At 44.7% G+C, this 18,359-nt stretch overlaps 1 protein-coding gene across 1 annotated transcript in view; it reads left to right on the top strand.

Annotated features, from left to right (window-relative positions):
• itpr3 (inositol 1,4,5-trisphosphate receptor, type 3) overlaps positions 1–18,359 on the top strand; it is a gene marked incomplete at its 5' end in the record, with an annotated part of 142,829 nt that overhangs the window by 101,813 nt on the left and 22,657 nt on the right. Inside the window, 9 exons of the mRNA XM_080734091.1 lie at positions 696–868; positions 3,473–3,632; positions 4,827–5,044; positions 8,613–8,813; positions 10,346–10,456; positions 12,894–12,989; positions 14,586–14,687; positions 15,029–15,115; positions 16,967–17,077. Coding sequence (XP_080590217.1) covers positions 696–868; positions 3,473–3,632; positions 4,827–5,044; positions 8,613–8,813; positions 10,346–10,456; positions 12,894–12,989; positions 14,586–14,687; positions 15,029–15,115; positions 16,967–17,077 — 1,259 coding nt within the window. The remainder of the gene's footprint in view (positions 1–695; positions 869–3,472; positions 3,633–4,826; positions 5,045–8,612; positions 8,814–10,345; positions 10,457–12,893; positions 12,990–14,585; positions 14,688–15,028; positions 15,116–16,966; positions 17,078–18,359) is intronic.

Genomic DNA, 18,359 nt, shown 5'->3' with positions numbered 1-18,359 from the left:
CTTGCTCAAGGACTCTTCCACGCTTACTCTGGGGGAGCCTGGGATCGAACTGGGAACCCTACGGCAACTCTACCCCTGAGCCACTGCTGCCCCTTCACAGCCTCTTCCCAGTACACAGAAATATCCTGAGGAGCTGAATGGGATCCATTGGGTAGTCAACTTGTAGTGTTTTACTGTGTACGTTTAGTCCTAGTAGAGATCTTTCACACACATAAACCCTGGCATCCTTAGCCTGAATTTTCATTTCACTCCATTATTGTCCATTATTGAAAGCCATCTCTATTCTGGGGGAGAACATTCAGCGAAAGTAGCAGATCTACAAGCTCATATTGCATCGCCTTGTGTGCTTATAGATCAGCTATTTTCTGCAAAGTGATTTGGTTTGAGCAGCACCAGGTTGACGCACCCCCAGAGCCAGACACCTTAAAAAGAAGTTAGTCAATGTATAGCTTTATCTTTAAAGGCATTAACTTTATTAAAAGTTATTAAAGAAATTATTATAAATATGTAGTTTTCATCAAAATACAAATCCTCTTTCATGACATCAGCATTTAGAAGTTTTGATGTCCTCAGTATATTAATACAAACGTGTGTGTGTGTGTGTGTGTGTGTGTGTGTGTGTGTGTGTGTGTGTGTGTGTGTGTGTGTGTGTGTGTGTGTGTGTGTGTGTGTGTGTGTGTGTGTCTCTCCCGCAGGCGAGCAGGAACGTGATTGGGCGGCGGTGGCGGCGGTCCAGTGCAGATTGGACAGGGAGGGCGGGACTAAGCTCTTCACAGACCTGGTGATGAACAGCAAGAACGACAAGATCTTCCAGGAGAGCATCCAGCTGGCCATCTGTCTGCTGGAGGGAGGCAACACTGATATACAGGTATACTGCCCCCTACTGGGCTGGAGGGAGGCAACACTGATATACAGGTACACTGCCCCCTACTGGGCTGGAGGGAGGCAACACTGATATACAGGTACACATACTGCCCCCTACTGGGCTGGAGGGAGGCAACACTGATATACAGGTACACATACTGCCCCCTACTGGGCTGGAGGGAGGCAACACTGATATACAGGTACACATACTGCCCCCTACTGGGCTGGAGGGAGGCAACACTGATATACAGGTACACATACTGCCCCCTACTGGGCTGGAGGGAGGCAACACTGATATACAGGTACACATACTGCCCCCTACTGGGCTGGAGGGAGGCAACACTGATATACAGGTACACATACTGCCCCCTACTGGGCTGGAGGGAGGCAACACTGATATACAGGTACACATACTGCCCCCTACTGGGCTGGAGGGAGGCAACACTGATATACAGGTATACTGCCCCCTACTGGGCTGGAGGCAACACTGATATACAGGTATACTGCCCCCTACTGGGCTGGAGGGAGGCAACACAGATATACAGGTACACAATGATTCTCTACGACCTCATGCACACCTAGGGTTGCCACCTTTCAGAAATTGAAATAAGGAACACCTCTTCCGGGCACGCGGTGCATGCGTTCCGTGCGCGTGGCACAGCCGCCGGCCGGCGAAAAAATGCAGTCCCAAACCCATGAAATGCATAGAATAGTTATAACTATAACACACAACATGGTATAACCTATATTGTTTTGCAGTTTGAAGTGGCCAATTGTTTCTAAAATATGAAAAGTTAATTTTGTATGAAATAAAGCAATGTATGAATGATTTGAACCTGGCTCTTGTATTGGGTCACTTGGTGGTCAGTAAAGAGAAGGTAGTCAAGAAACCATTAAGTTATATACTTAAAGTTTAAAGTGCTTTATTAGCAACGAAGATTAAACATGTTTTACTTTAGGCTGAATAGGCTTCACTAGCCTAAACCTGAGCAACTTTACAGAAATAAGAGCCCAAAATACTTATAATAGTCAGATTTGGCAACACTGCATGGTATTTTATCCAACCTAGCCCAACATGGCTTATATTATCAGACCTGGCAACTGCATGTTATTTTTCTCCACTTGGCAAGCAACCTTCACTGACGCTGTCAAGCCACGGGTTTGTTTCTTCCCACTCGCGTCTGTACCTTTGTAGGCTTCTGTCCTTTTTTGAGGTGGTGGAGTATTGTATTCAGACGACATTTTTAAAGCGCGCGGTCACCGCGGTGTGCATCTGGACTGGAGGAAGTTCAGTGATCTCACTGACTGTAACTAGGCAACGGTGATTGACAGCGACATGCAGTGTGCATGAGCAGACAGGGGCCGAGAGGACAGGAGAGCGTAGAGCGCTGCGCGCACCACAGCGACTTTTGCTGTCTTTTCCTGTGTTTTATTTCATTCATTATTGTTAAATTCTGTGTTGAGGTTGGCTGTGGCCGTGCGTTACCCAGTTCGATTTGTGCGTCTTGTCGCATGCGGTAAAAAACTCTTCACTCCTTTTAGGCCTCCTTTTGGGATCCGCAGCACCGATTCTGCACAGCCTTGCACACCAAATCCAATGTGTTTAATCATGCAGCAAACGAAAAAAAAACGCAATGGTTGAAAATCGCACCTGTGTGCAAAGCCCTTTAGAATGCTTAATTCTTCATTGCAAATATCGATTACAATTTCAGTTTCTATAAGTTGATGATGGGTGATATAATTGCGACCGTCAGGTCGCAGTTTAGTATCAAAACCTCCACCGGCCGTCCGTCCGTCCGTCACACACGTCACACCTTTGCCCTGCTCATATCTCCGCATCAGTATGACATCACACTGCTTGGTGTGTGCCGTCAGGGTCATTTGTGTATGGTGTGATGTCATACTGATGTCAGCAGTGTGATGTCATACTGATGTCAGCAGCTATGTCTCTATATATGGAGTTATATGTTGTTCGTGTCCAAATATGGGGCTTGTGAGGTCAGACTTAGTGAGATTCGTCGGTTATCTCCATATATGGAGGGAGAACCAGCTTATGAGCCGATGAGTTGTGTCAGAGTCGAGATCCTGCTTGCATCTAATCTGTCGGTAGATAATGCCGGTCTTATATAAGGGTCATTTGTGTATGGTGTGATGTCATACTGATGTCAGCAGTGTGATGTCATACTGATGTCAGCAGCTATGTCTCTATATATGGAGTTATATGTTGTTCGTGTCCAAATATGGGGCTTGTGAGGTCAGACTTAGTGAGATTCGTCGGTTATCTCCATATATGGAGGGATGTGTTGGTTATCTCCATATATGGAGGGATGTGTTGGTTATCTCCATATCTCGAGATTCAACCTTCAACGATTTTGACATCTTGTTACTAATCTGTCGGTAGATAATGCCGGTCTTATATAAGGGTCATTTGTGTACGGTGTGTTGGTCGCTTATCTCCCGATTAGGGAGTCTTACTGGTATCATGTCTCTCTGTGTGTGTGTGTGTGTGTGTGTGTGTGTGTGTGTGTGTGTGTGTGTGTGTGTGTGTGTGTGTGTGTGTGTGTGTGTGTGTGTGTGTGTGTGTGTGTGTGTGTGTGTGTGTGTGTAGAACTCCTTCTATAAGCTGATGATGGGTGACAACAAGTCAGAGAAGTTCTTCAAAGTCCTCCATGAGAGGATGAAGGAGGCCCAGCAGGACATCAAGGCCACCGTGTCGGTCAACGTTGGAGAGATGACCAGCAAGGCCAACCAGAAGGAGCTGGAAAACGGTCAGAACACTGGAAAAATACCTCTCGCTGATTTTCGCGCGATAGAAATAAGCGGATTAACAATAAAACCAACCACTCCTGTCTGGAGCCGTGGTCCGCTAAGGCAAATGGACAAGATTGCTTGTTATGAAAAAATAAAATAAAAACACCTGGACTACTTTTTGGGGAGATAATAACAACTTCTAATGGTAGATTAGCCTTCTAGGCCGAAATTCTCCTTTAATGTGCAGTGGTTTGTTGAGTTGTTTAACATCGAGTGCTTTTCCCGATTAAAGTCGGGATATCGCTTTTATATTAAATAACGGTAGCGTGCAGTCATTGGGATCCACGGGTGATGAAAAACTCAATCACCCATGATCCTTTGGGAGATAACGCCATCAGGAAGTGAAATCCTCCGTTGGCTTCAATGCAATCCTCGCCGATTGTAGAGAAACGCTTTTTTTCTAAGTGATGGACAGTCGCGGTAACAATTTTTCGTTTCCGCGCGAAAGAAAACAAGTTCGATCGATATGACAACATCGTGAATTTCCACAAGATGGACACGATCGTGGCTTCCGTGAGTCTTCAACATAAGGTTGAATCAATGGAAAAACCATGGCCAAGGTATCTGAATAATTAATGATTTAAACTCAGTACAAAAAGAAAGGAAACTTGACTTGGGTCCATTATATCTCCCCTTTAACAATACCAAATGGTATTGTGTTTGATATCATTGTTATCGTTGATTTGTCACACGAGGTACAGCTTGTAAGGATCTGGCATTCGTGGAATGAGCAACACAGCCAAACGTGTGGGTAGCGCTCCTCCAAAAATTGACAAAATGGCCTGGCAGACCTGCAATACTGTTCTTTTGGTGTTCACTTTTGTTGCTTGGAGCATTGAATGATTGCACTCTCCCACAGTAATAAGGAAAAGAAAAGAAAACAACACATATTGGCCATTTTTACACTTTGTTAATTTTAACCTCAGTTTGGCAAAACTTTGGTCGGCGCTACCCACACGTTTGGCTGTGTAGCTCATCGTACCTCGTTGTAAAGGTGACGAATCAATGATAAAAAATGATATAAAACACAATCAAATTGGAATTATTAAAGGGGAGATATAATGGACCGAAGTCAAGTTTCCTTTCTTGTTGTGCTGAGTTTATATAAAGCACCCGATGAGTTAAACCAGATGATGATCTCCCTCTGTCAGGAGCCGCTGGGCCGCTAGTACTTCCTGGTTCCGGAGGCCACCCCCTATTGGTCCAGGGCCAGTCCATCGCCCCGGTAACAGGCCCCTCCTCCCTGCCGGCCCCACCAATAGCAGAGCAGAAGGAGGCGGAGACGGAGATGGGACCAGCGGTCACCATCATGAAGCCCATCCTGAGGTTCCTGCAGCTGCTCTGTGAGAACCACAACCAGGACCTGCAGGTTGGTACAGTTGGTAAAAAAAGAAAAATCACACCCAATGTGAAGTGAGCGGTGGTCGTGCTTGCAGGGTTCAATTGGTAATTGGTGATGTGATACAGGCTACACACACACACATTGCTATGGCAAAACGCTGAGGAAAAAGACTAGTATATAGGTCTAGGATCTAATTGGTGATGTAATATGGCTACACACACATATTGCTATGGCAGAACGCTGAGGAAAACACATTGCTATGGCAAAACGCTGAGGAAAAGTGGCTACAGATAGGTCTAGGATGTAACTGGTGATGTAATGTGATGTAATATGGCTACACACACACACACACACTCATTGCTATGGCAAAACGCTGAGGAAAACACATTGCTATGGCAAAACGCTGAGGAATAAGTGGCTACAGACACACGCACAGCCACTCTATGGACCGCTCAAAAAAAAAAAAATATATATATAGGGGGCCACGGTGGTGCAGTCGGTAGTGCTGTCGCCTCACAGCTACTGCAGAAGGTCCTGGGTTCGATTCCCGCTGGGGATGCTGTGGGCGCTGGGGGCGTGTTCTCTCCTCCGTGTCATCAGTGCCCATACCCTAAGTGGGGTTGGCAAAAGGGTTGGCACCCTACCTTAGGCCACTCAGATCAGCTGACCAGATGCTCCTAAAGGTCCCGTGCACAAATCTAAAGCAAAAATCTTGCCTTTCTGGGTTGCTGCACCGAAATGATGTTATTATTATTATTATCTTTTGTAATAGGTTTTATTTAACATTGTTGTTTTTCTATTGTATTGTATTGGTGTGACACTGCTGTTTCTGCTATTGCATGTTCTATTATATTTGGTATGTTGTGCAGCAACGTAGCTGGTGAAAATAGAATTGACTTGACTTGCCTGATAAGCACGGCCGATCTGTTCACACTTCCTCTCTCTGTTGCTGCTGGCGGTCATGGCCGCCAGCTCCCGTCTGATCTCCCAGCGGAGCCCGGACTGCAGCAGATCGCCGTACTGAATGACCGCTAGCTTGCATAATATCCTCAGACTAGTGCTCAGGTCTAAGACGTTCAGGTCAGCGGTGCGATTAGCGCCCATCCCAAAGAGGACGACGCGACCTCCCACCGGGCAGCAGCACATCCTATCGTTTAGACGCGGAGCCCCACGACCGAGCCAGACCTTATGCCAGGTGAACCGCTCAGGGTTGAGCTTCCACAGACAGCCACCGCGCATGACGTACAGCTCTCCGTCGAAAGCAAAGGCTGAATGATACAGATGTTTTTGTGGAGCAAGCTGTGCTGAAGGTGGTGTTCTCAGCCAGCAGTCGGTCTCTGTGTCAAACACTCTGATGTTGCAGTAGTCCACCGGCCCCCGATGATATCCCCCAAATACAAACATCTTTGTCCCGATGATGGTGGCAGAGTGGCATTTTGAAACGGGTGGTGGAGTTCCTCTGGTGTTAATTGAAGACCAGGCCATGGTGCTGGTGTCCAACTTGTACATGTCATCAGAGCAGCCGGTAATCTGGCACCATCCTCCGTGCACGTACATGACCTTCCCCAAGACACAGGCTGAGTGCTCCTGCCTCGCCTCCGGAACGGTCCCAGAAACACTGGGTTTGAACCAACGGTGGGTGTCGACATCAAAAGCATATAGTATGGCACAGTAAGGGAACCCTCCCCAGATGTAGATGATATGTGCTATGGACACAGCTGTGTGGCCCCAGCGCCTGGAGGGAACCTCAAGGTGAGATCCTCCTATTCCAGCTTCGTCCGTCGACTTCATCCAGCGCAAAGACACTGTGCTGAAGACGTGCATGCCGAAAAAGAGCCCTCCGAAGAAGTACACCTTGTGTCCCACGGAAACACACACCTCACCTCTTTCTGGAGCTCCGTTCCGGTGTACGGTCCAGGAGAACATTTCTCGCAATGTAGATCAAGTTAGATGTTTCAAGTCTTGTTCTGTTAAATCCTGAGTCCTGTTGTTTGCAACCACTACGTGTTGGTTCGGTGGAACAAATGTCACGTAAAGTTTGACGAATCTGTTCAGCTACACAGCAGACGGTGTGCTCTGCAGTGTCGACAACTAGTCGTCAGGTGAAGTCACTAGAGGTAGTTGGTCTACTTGAGAAAAGTTCCTGAATGATGTTTAGTTTAGTTGACGTTTCAATTTAAAGGACGTGGTTGTGATGATGACATTGGGATGTCATTGCGTGATGATGTCATTATTAGATGTCCCCAATGGTGTTACTCTAACTGACACCCACCAATCAGCACGTCATTATCTGAGGCATGTCATTATAGCAAAACAACAACAACAACAAAAAAACAACGAAAAACATTTTCAAAAACATTTCTAAACAAGAAATGCACTTTGTTGATTTGCCAATTTGCGCCTTGTGCACAAGTAGACAAAAAGAACACTGGTCTGTTTATCTCTGGATCCCCATCCCAATGTTGGGGAAGTTACTTTGAAAGCGTAACTTGTACAGTTACAAGTAACTCACCATGGCAGTAACTTGATCAAGTTAAAGTTATACCCCTGGAGAAATATGACTTATAAAGTTTCAAGTTACATAGAAAAAGTAATAAAGTCGACTTCAACTCAACTTTTTTTCCCCGAGTCGTCTTGCAAAAAACACAAGTCGTTAATGCCCTATAGTCGGGGGATATCCTGATAAGATCCTGGAATAAATTCCTTACCAAAAAATGTCTTCACCAATGAGTTTGTATTTTGCAAGAAAAACATTCCTTGGCGTAAAGATGGCTCCCACACAACTGTGAAAAGTGATGACTCATCACTAAACCATAGTTTTGTGGGGCCATTTTTTTTGCCCAAGGAATGTTTTTCGTGCAAAACAAATGCTTGCAATGGATTCAGAATCATGAAAAAAACCCTAGTTTGACCCCTCACATGCTACTTAAAGCATATTTATTTTGGTGTGTTTTATCCTGTATAGTTAATTTAATGGGACTCCAACTTCCAGCAGCTGTCATGGATTCTCCTTACTGCATTTCAGTCTTTGTGGGATGTGTTACTAGACACCTTTACAAACACATTGGCGAAGACATTTTTTGGTAAGGAATTTGTTCCAGGATATGACATTATGTCTGAAGATATCCCCCGACTACTAGTTCAAGGGTCTTCTCCTCAGAGTTACTACAGGGGGTCCCCCAAATCTTCCAATCCTTTTAATATTAACAACTGGAACCCTAGTGTCCATTATTCTGAGAACTGTACAGTAGCCAAAAATAGCAGATCTACAAGCTCTGTGAGCTTGTAGATCGGCTATTTTTGGCAAAGAGGTTTGGTGTAGAGGGGAAAAAGAGCAGACTAAGTACAGAGTGAAAGTTCAAGTTTATCAAGTATTGACGGTTCACGTGGTTAAATATCTGAAAACACAAATTGACATGAATCCAAAATACACTGATGATTGTGCTGTCAAACAATGAAACTATATTGAATCTATGAACAGGTTGTGGGGGTCCCTGCTTCATCTCTCTCTCAACTAAGCCTGAAAGCCTTGGCCTGAAAACATTGAAGACCCCTGCTCTAGTTTGTATATCTCTGGATCCGCCTTCTCTTGCAGAACTTCCTGCGCTGTCAGAACAACAAGGCCAACTACAACCTGGTGTGTGAGACGCTGCAGTTCCTGGACATCATGTGTGGCAGCACCACGGGAGGCCTGGGCCTGCTGGGCCTCTACATCAACGAATCAAACGTCCACCTCATCACCCAGACCCTGGAGACGCTCACAGAGTACTGCCAAGGACCCTGTCAGGAGAACCAGGTAGGATTAATCTATCACAGAGTACTGCTAGGAGAACCAGGTAGGATTAATCTATCACAGAGTACTGCCAACCAGGTAGGACTATTAATCTATCACAGAGTACTGCCAAGGACCCTGTCAGGAGAACCAGGTAGGACTATTAATCTATCACAGAGTACTGCCAACCAGGTAGGATTAATCTATCACAGAGTACTGCCAACCAGGTAGGATTAATCTATCACAGAGTACTGCCAAGGACCCTGCCAAGAGAACCAGGTAGGACTATTAATCTATCACAGAGTACTGCCAAGGACCCTGTCAGGAGAACCAGGTAGGATTAATCTATCACAGAGTACTGCCAGGAGAACCAGATAGGATTAATCTATCACAGAGTACTGCCAGGGACCCTGTCAGGAGAGCGACCACAGTTTTCCTGGTGAACCTGAGCACAACGGTGGGGGCCGATGGGCAAGGAGGGTCACAAGCTTATGAGAAACAACTAAAATAAAACCTTAAAACCTGGCGAAAACAGTTGCTTGCATTAGCGCAAGATGAGGATAAAGGAAATCGTTAAATGGAAAACATTCAATTAACTTCTGATGAAAAGCCTACTAGTTCATAAAACCTGGCGAATTAGCGCAAGATTAGATGAAGATAAAGAAAATGGAAAACATTAAATTAAGTTCTGAAAAGGCTTCTAAGCCTACCTACTAGTAAAATTAGAACTGCGATCTTGCCACACGTGAATAATTGTGGTTGAAAACAATAACACAGACAATATAAATCCTTAGTCTAGTAGTGGGAAGAAGAGGTTATCATCATGCCCCCAAATTACTTTTAAATATCTTGCAATTGGCGACGAGTCTCTTACGAAATCAGCAAGAGTGCCTCTTCAAAGCGACGCGTAGATCTGCTATTCACTAGTTTGGATCCAGGGCAAACCTCTTTTGGGATCCCAAGCTAAAAGGTTTGAGAAGTTCTGACAAAGACTGAACCAGGTAGAACTAATTATCACAGAGACAGCTGAACAATATGTGAAGAACTGTCTGGAAGAATTTGACGAGTTACACCTTAGAGGAAGCCTTTCTAACTGAAGTGCTACAATATCATCAGCTAGAACAGACCATCTCACAGCTAGGCTACAGATGTAAACTTTTAGTTTTTATCTTTGGCAGCCTAGGGCTTGTGCACAAGTTGGTTGTGAGGGGCCTTCAAATGGCCGGCCTCTCCCAAAGGAGGTCCAAACAGTTAACTTATAGGCACTTTGTAACATGGCTGTTTTCCTATTGTCTGACTGCAATGCCAGTGTTTATGTCCTTTGTACAAGGTATTCTTATACCTCTGTTTATGTGGAAATAAATACATATTTCAAACGTGTGTGTGTGTGTGTGTGTGTGTGTGTGTGTGTGTGTGTGTGTGTGTGTGTGTGTGTGTGTGTGTGTGTGTGTGTGTGTGTGTGTGTGTGTGTGTGTGTGCGTGCGTGCGTGCGCGCGCGCGCGCGCGCGCGCGTGCGTGCGTGCGTGCGTGCGTGCGTGCGTGTGTGTGTGTTCCAGACCTGCATAGTGACTCATGAGTCCAACGGCATTGACATCATCACAGCTCTGATCCTGAATGACATCAGTCCTCTGTGCCGCTACCGCATGGAGATGGTTCTACAGCTGAAGGTAACAAACATCACATTCTTTGGGGGGGGGGGGGGGGCACGGTGGTACAGTCGGTAGCGATGTTGCCTCACAGCTAGAAGGTCCTGGGTTCGATTCCCGCTGTGGGTGCTGGGGGCGTGTTCTCTCCTCCGCGTCATCAGTGCCCACACCCGAGGTGGGGTTGGCAAAAGGGCCTTTCTGTGTTCTCCCCTTGTCTCCTACGGTAGGTACCCTCACAAAAACATGCAGTAATCCTGGTCTCTATACTGCCTCCCCCTGGCCAGCCGGGGCGCCTGATGGAGGGGAAAGGAACTGGTTGGAATAACGTGTTCCTTCCACACGCTACGTCTAACTGGGGAAACTCCCCCCTGTCAGGTGAAAAGAAGTGGCTCGGACTAGAGCTCTTCACAGGTCCAAAAACATGAACCGAAATTGAAATGGGCCATAAAATTTCGACCGGTTCCGAATTAATAATCAAATTACAAAACCAAACCCGAGTGGCCCCTAACAGTCTTGTGTAGAATTATGTGCAAGATGTAATTTGCTGCAAATTAGGTGACCCACACTTCTGCCAGTGTGCCAGTGAACACCCTCCTCCCCTGTGCCAATGTTGGCACTGTGCCTAAGGTTGCCTAATCCTGGTATACACACTATTGCAGGGCTACTAAACCGCAAGATAAAAATGACGGTTGTATTTTGGACATTTAGTCTAGACCAGGGGTCTTCAACAGGGGGTCCGTGACCCCTAGGGGGTCCGCGGAGGTACTGCAGGGGGTCCGCGAAATTATTGCTTAAAAAAATAATAATCAAAAAATAATCAAAAAATGTTATTTTTTTCATATTTATGTTAAAAAATAAATCATGATTCTATCCATTTTGAATAGCTTGAATACATGATTACTATGCAATTGACAGATTGTTGATATTATTGACATTGGTTCTCAGTTAATAAGTAGTATGTTTAGAAATGGTAGTGGTACGGCCAACCCTGCTCGCTGTAACTTGTACATGTTTAAAATAAAAAATATGTCGTAGCCCCGACCCCCCCACCCTACGAGGTGGTAGGGGGTCCCTGCTCCATCTCCCCATCAGTTTGGGGGTCCCCGGCCTGAAAACGTTGAAGACCCCTGGTCTAGACAATGATTTTGTAACACACTACATGAGTAGTCTAAAAAATAAGGAAACACACTAGAAAACAGACACATTTCCTCAAACCTCAAAGAACAAAAAGAAGAAATGATTAATGATGAAATGATGAAGTTTCTTATTTTGGAACAAATAAAATAGCAAAAAAGTCTTGTATAAAACAAGACAAAAATTGTTTCTTAGTGGTTTTGGAGAGTAACTGAAAAATTATCCGAAGTTATTTGTCCACACTGAAAGTAGACAAAATATATTTGTATTGGTATGACCATGGCGGGCCGCATAGGCATGCTGCTGGGAATAGGATGTCATGACCATGCAGCAGTCTACATAACATGCTATCTAAACTAAACTATGACCATGCAGCAGTCTACATAACATGCTATCTAAACTAAACTATGACCATGCAGCAGTCTACATAACATGCTATCTAAACTAAACTATGACCATGCAGCAGTCTACATAACATGCTATCTAAACTAAACTATGACCATGCAGCAGTCTACATAACATGCTATCTAAACTAAACTATGACCATGCAGCAGTCTACATAACATGCTATCTAAACTAAACTATGACCATGCAGCAGTCTACATAACATGCTATCTAAACTAAACTATGACCATGCAGCAGTCTACATAACACGCTATCTAAACTAAACTATGACCATGCAGCAGTCTACATAACATGCTATCTAAACTAAACTATGACCATGCAGCAGTCTACATAACACGCTATCTAAACTAAACTATGACCATGCAGCAGTCTACATAACATGCTATCTAAACTAAACTATGACCATGCAGCAGTCTACATAACATGCTATCTAAACTAAACTATGACCATGCAGCAGTCTACATAACATGCTATCTAAACTAAACTATGACCATGCAGCAGTCTACATAACATGCTATCTAAACTAAACTATGACCATGCAGCAGTCTACATAACATGCTATCTAAACTAAACTATGACCATGCAGCAGTCTACATAACATGCTATCTAAACTAAACTATGACCATGCAGCAGTCTACATAACATGCTATCTAAACTAAACTATGACCATGCAGCAGTCTACATAACACGCTATCTAAACTAAACTATGACCATGCAGCAGTCTACATAACATGCTATCTAAACTAAACTATGACCATGCAGCAGTCTACATAACATGCTATCTAAACTAAACTATGACCATGCAGCAGTCTACATAACACGCTATCTAAACTAAACTATGACCATGCAGCAGTCTACATAACATGCTATCTAAACTAAACTATGCATTTATAGTTGGTGGTTTGTCTCTGGTTTCCAGGACAACGCCTCCAAGCTGCTATTGGCTCTGATGGAGAGTCGTCACGACAGCGAGAACGCAGAGAGGATCCTGCTCAACCTCAGACCCCGAGAACTGGTACCTGAAGATGTTCATTCATTCATTCATTCACTCACTCACTCACTCACTCACTCACTCACTCACTCACTCACTCACTCACTCACTCACTCATTCAACCTCCGCCAGCGCTGTATATGCGCAAGCCCTGCGCAGCCGTGACGTGCGCGATGACTTTCGTGTGTGTCATCACTATGCGCCGGAAGGCCTTGGCTTCCATTACCTCTAGGTTATATACTGTATGTTATTGTAAGAAGCACATTTTTCGGCTATTTTGCCGCGAATAAAGGCTGTTCTCTCCCAGAAAAGCATAGATTCAGAGAAAATGGGCTATAAATTTGGCGGATTGCATTGGATTCAATGGAATATATCGGCAAAAAGTGACGGTAGTAACGTTAGTAAACGTAGGCGGCCGTCGGACCACCTACGGATTCAAGATGGGCTTACGTTAACGTTACAAAAACAACGCCGAACGCTAGAGCCGAAGTACTTCGGGATCGGCACCCCGAATTGCGTCGCTAGCCGACAAATTGAGCCTAAGTAGTTCGGGATAGGCACTAGAAGGGTTAAAGGAAAAGTGTTGAATATCGGAGCGAATTTCAATTTCGCACCTAAATAAAAATAATCTAGCTCATGTTATGTCAATCACGCTTGCACACTGACGCCCGTTATTTCATCCCTATTATTATTTTTAGGACCAGGGTCGGTTTTTTTCCTTCATCTTTTCGTAGCTGTCACCACTGGGTCCCTGCTTAGATCTCTCTCAGCTAAGGGGTCCTTGGCCTGACCACCTTAACACATGTTTCCATCATGGTCCTTTGTAATCAATTCAACAGTGTGTGTGTGTGTTAGGGCATTAACGACTTGTGATTTTTGCAAGTCGACTCGACTCAGTAAAAAGTTGAGTTGAAGTCTACTTTATCGTCTCATCACACACGACCCCCCCAATTATTTTGGTGGGTCCTCAGATGATTAACTTAATGTGAAACATTGTTTTCTCTCTCAACTGTAAACAAACCAACATAAGGTTTAAGTGTATTTAGAGGGTATCTTCACATTTCTAAAGTGACAATTTAAGGACTTTTTAATACCTCTAAAATGACAAATTATACATTGTCCAAATTGTCAAATATATAGAGGCAGAAATTGTGAAAATAGCAGATCTACACTGAGCATGTAGATCTGCTATTTTCACAATAGAACGTTTTTTTTTTTTTTTTTTTTTTGACATTCGACTTTCTCTGGTGGGAGTCGACTTGCGTAATGAAGTCGACTGAGTTGACTTGTCGACTTTTTCGTCAATGCCCTAGTGTGTGTTAGCCTCGTACCCGCCCTCTTCCGGAAACCATTTCATTTCTGGAATCCTCCTGGATAACGGAAGTTGGTCGTTTACTAGGCTAAGTGTGTGTGTGTGTGTGTGTGTGCGTGTGTGTGCGTGCGTGTGTGTGCGCGTGTGTGTGTGTGTGTGTGTGTGTGTGTGTGTGTGTGTGTGTGTGTGTGTGTGTGTGTGTGTGTGTGTGTGTGTGTGTGTGTGTGTGTGTGTGTGTGTGTGCGTGCGTGTGCGTGTGTATGTGCGTGCGCGCGCACGCGTGTGTGTGTGTGTGTGCGTGCGTGCAGGTGGAGGTGATAAAGAAAGCCTTCAACCAGGAGGAGGAGAGTGACGGAGGGGAGGTGTCTCCCAGGGAGGTGGGGCATAACATCTACATCCTGGCTCAGCAGGTAAGCTGTCAATCAATGTCAATCAATCAATCAATCCAGGTACGATAAGATACAGCATAAATCAGATATTTAACCACTTGAACTGTCAATACTTAATGAACGTGACCTTTCGCGCTGTACTTGGTCTGCTCCTCTACCCCTCTACACCACAGCTCTTTACTGAAAATAGCTGATCTACAAGCTCACAACACCTCAGCGTGAGGCGTTGTGAGCTTGTAGATCTGCTATTTTTGGCTAAAGTTCTCCGATTATGTGTGTGCGTGCGTGCGTGTGTGTGTGTGTGTGTGTGTGTGTGTGTGTGTGTGTGTGTGTGTGTGTGTGTGTGTGTGTGTGTGTCCCAGCTGGCCAGACACAACAAAGTGCTGCTTCATCTCCTCAAGCCTCCAAAGAGCAACAAAGAGGACGGAGAAGACGCCCTCTCCTCCATGGTAAACAAACACCTGCTGCAGCATCAGTCCTGACATTCATTCTCTATGGAGAATAGTGTTGGGTCATAGTGCTCCAGACATGAACGGGTTAAAATGTCCAAGCTGCCGTTCTTATTTTGAAGGCCGGAAGTAGATTGCGCAAACAATTCCTTTTTGACGACGCTTTTTTTTTTTTACCCGGAAGTCTTGTCGTCCAATGTGTACACAGTAATGGCGGATCGATGCCTTTCAGCTTGTACTATTTTAGCGAGAATCCAATGCCATTCTTGGCATCAAAAGTGTTTTTTGGAGAAAATGGACATCAAAGATGAGAATGACCGTCGGCTTCCATGTTAAGGGATCACTATTGTGTGCACGTGGATGCGCGATGATGATGAATCGGCGAGTCCATCCGTGCCAGCACTTTCCAACGGACCGTACGGTAAGCTTGCCAGCTTTACTGTATATACAGTATATTTCGCGAGTATTCGCGGGATCGGCACTCTAAATACTCGAGTATTTTTCGCGAGTATTCTCGGGATCGGCTACAAATGGGTTAACACAACTGCTGCCAAAAAAATACCCCTTTGTAGGGTTTCTCTGCCATGCACAAGGAACCTGAAGATTTAATAAGCTTTAAGAAAAAAGAAAAAAAAAATATCGAAGCCGAACTAAAATAGGCAGAAAAAAATTCTCCGGGATCGGTTTCTACACGGACACATTATGGAGCGGACCGATTAACATTGAGGCCGCAAACCGTAAGCGGATGGTCCGTCCTCTATTCCGGCCCGTTAGCTTTCACCACGGCTTACAGATGGAGAACGGATTGATACATTTTAAAAAATTTAAAAGGATTTGAGAAGCTGATGGAATACGCGAATACACGATGCATAGCAGTGTCCGATCGCGCACGATGGGAACTGGATTAGCGCCCGCGTTAACAGGTAGGAGAAGCCAGCAGTGAAAGACATAGAAAAATCTTCGGTTTCCTCGGCTGTAAACAACCAATGTGTTAAAATCGTCTCGTATAAGAATCGTGGTTCCAAAAAATATACATACCGTATCATATTTGGGTCTCCATATATGGGTAACTGGTCCGATATGCATCACTGGACAGATGGCCAAGAAGACATGGTCACTTTTCAGCTCTTAGGGGTCTTACTGGTCATATTTGATACAGTCAGTTTATGGTGAAGATGTAACTAATTCGGTGGCGGTAACGTTAGTAACGCCTGGACTGTTTATGTTTGGAACACGGTTCTTATAGGATGCCATATGAAAAAGCATGAGCACGTATATAGTATATACTGTAACTAGAAATACTGTTCCTACGAAACAGTGTGGGCTCGCATGTAACACCATGTATGGGCACAAAGATCTACCCTTTGGCTGCTCCTCATTGGCTAAGGGCCCTGCCTTTGTACTGTCGGTATAATAAATAAAGTTGACCTATAAGGTTTTGGTATAACATACTGGTCTTCGCCTTTCAGCGATCCCACCGTGATATTATCCTGTCTCTTTGTGTCCAGTTGAACCTGAACAACCATCCTCTGTCTCTTTGTGTCCAGCTGAACCTGAACAACCGTCCTCTGTCTCTTTGTGTCCAGCTGAACCTGAACAACCTCTGTCTCTTTGTGTCCAGCTGAACCTGAACAACCTCTGTCTCTTTGTGTCCAGCTGAACCTGAACAACCGTCCTCTGTCTCTCTGTGTCCAGCTGAACCTGAACAACCATCCTCTGTCTCTCTGTGTCCAGCTGAACCTGAACAACCGTCCTCTGTCTCTTTGTGTCCAGTTGAACCTGAACAACTGTCCTCTGTCTCTTTGTGTCCAGTTGAACCTGAACAACCGTCCTCTGTCTCTTTGTGTACAGCTGAACCTGAACAACCGTCCTCTGTCCCAGATGTTGAAGTCCAGCGCTCCAGCTGTGGTCGTGGAGCAAGACCCTCTGGAGCAGTATGAGCAGCACACTGCACAGATAGAGGTACCCTAACCCTGACCCTTAACCCCTAACCCGTAACCCCTAACCCCTAACCCTATGAGCAGCACACTGCACAGATAGAGGTATCTATGACCTCATAGAGGCAAGGGCGTCAATTGGGTATGGCAGGGGTATGCAGCTGCCATACCCTGGGTCCAGGGGGGAAAATAAAAGTTACTTTTAAATATAAATCCATGAATGTCTCTTTTTCTGTCTGTGCTGGTTATTATGTTGTTAAATTACAGTAAAATAACTATAAAATTTAACAAAATGGTCACTTTATTATAATTATATTCTCCACACTTGTATTCTCCCAATTTTGACAAAATTGTATATTCCCAGGTTCTGTAGGTCAGCTGCACAGGTGCAATTCATGTGGCACGTTTATTAACATGCTAAGTTTAGCTTCACTTGAACAACAATTCCAGGCTGCCATATCCAGCCCAAGAAACCGTAGAAACCTGTGTAAAAAAACGGACAAAACAATTTTTTTTCAGACATTGTGAAAATAGCCAATCTACATGTTCACATCTGTTACCAAACAAAAAAATACAAAAACAAAGTGACAGCCAAAATCCACTCCATTGCTAGCCTCATTTGAATGTGGCTTGTTACTGCAAAAAATCGATGCGGAGATAATCGACCTTTTCGTGTACGTCCAATAACATTGACCCAGATGTAGATCAAAATCTCAGCATATGGAAATATCCGGATCTGGCCTGAAGCGGGAACCGTTTACGGTGTTTCAGTGGCGGGACAAGAGCGAGTACTTGATTAAACGGCGATAAAACAATAATTCGATATATACCGTCAATGGCATTGAATGTGTGTTTGTGTATGTGCGTGCACGCGTGCACGTGTTTAGATAGCAGGCACATGCACACATAGACAGCAAAGGGGGCTTGAGCCCCTGCCCTTTTATCCGTCTGTAAAAAGTGCCCTCTCTAGGTCATGATTGCAGTTTTCACTATGGTGAAAGAAATGCAAATGCCCCCCTATTTCCATGCCATACCTGAAGGCAGCATTCAAGAGAATTGCCTTGTCCAAACTCTCCTGAACTTGAATGCAGCATCTTATGTTGTAAAGAAATGTGTAGAAATCAAACATCGAAAATAGCAGACCTCCAAGCTCACAACGCGTCGTGAGCTTGGAGGTCTGCTATTTTCGATATTTTCACCAAAAGGCCCTTTTATAGTCAGGTCCCTAATGCTTTGATTTATATTTTTGTTGGATTTTTGTGAGGATTTGCAAAACTATACATTTTTGGAAAGGTTATTGTCTAAGT

This window comes from Nannobrachium achirus, assembly GCF_963921795.1.
Source record: "Nannobrachium achirus genome assembly, chromosome: 9".
In the NCBI taxonomy this organism is placed as follows: Eukaryota; Metazoa; Chordata; class Actinopteri; order Myctophiformes; family Myctophidae; genus Nannobrachium; species Nannobrachium achirus.
Note: the sequence above shows the minus strand (reverse complement) of the source record. Positions and strands in the feature narration are given on the sequence as shown.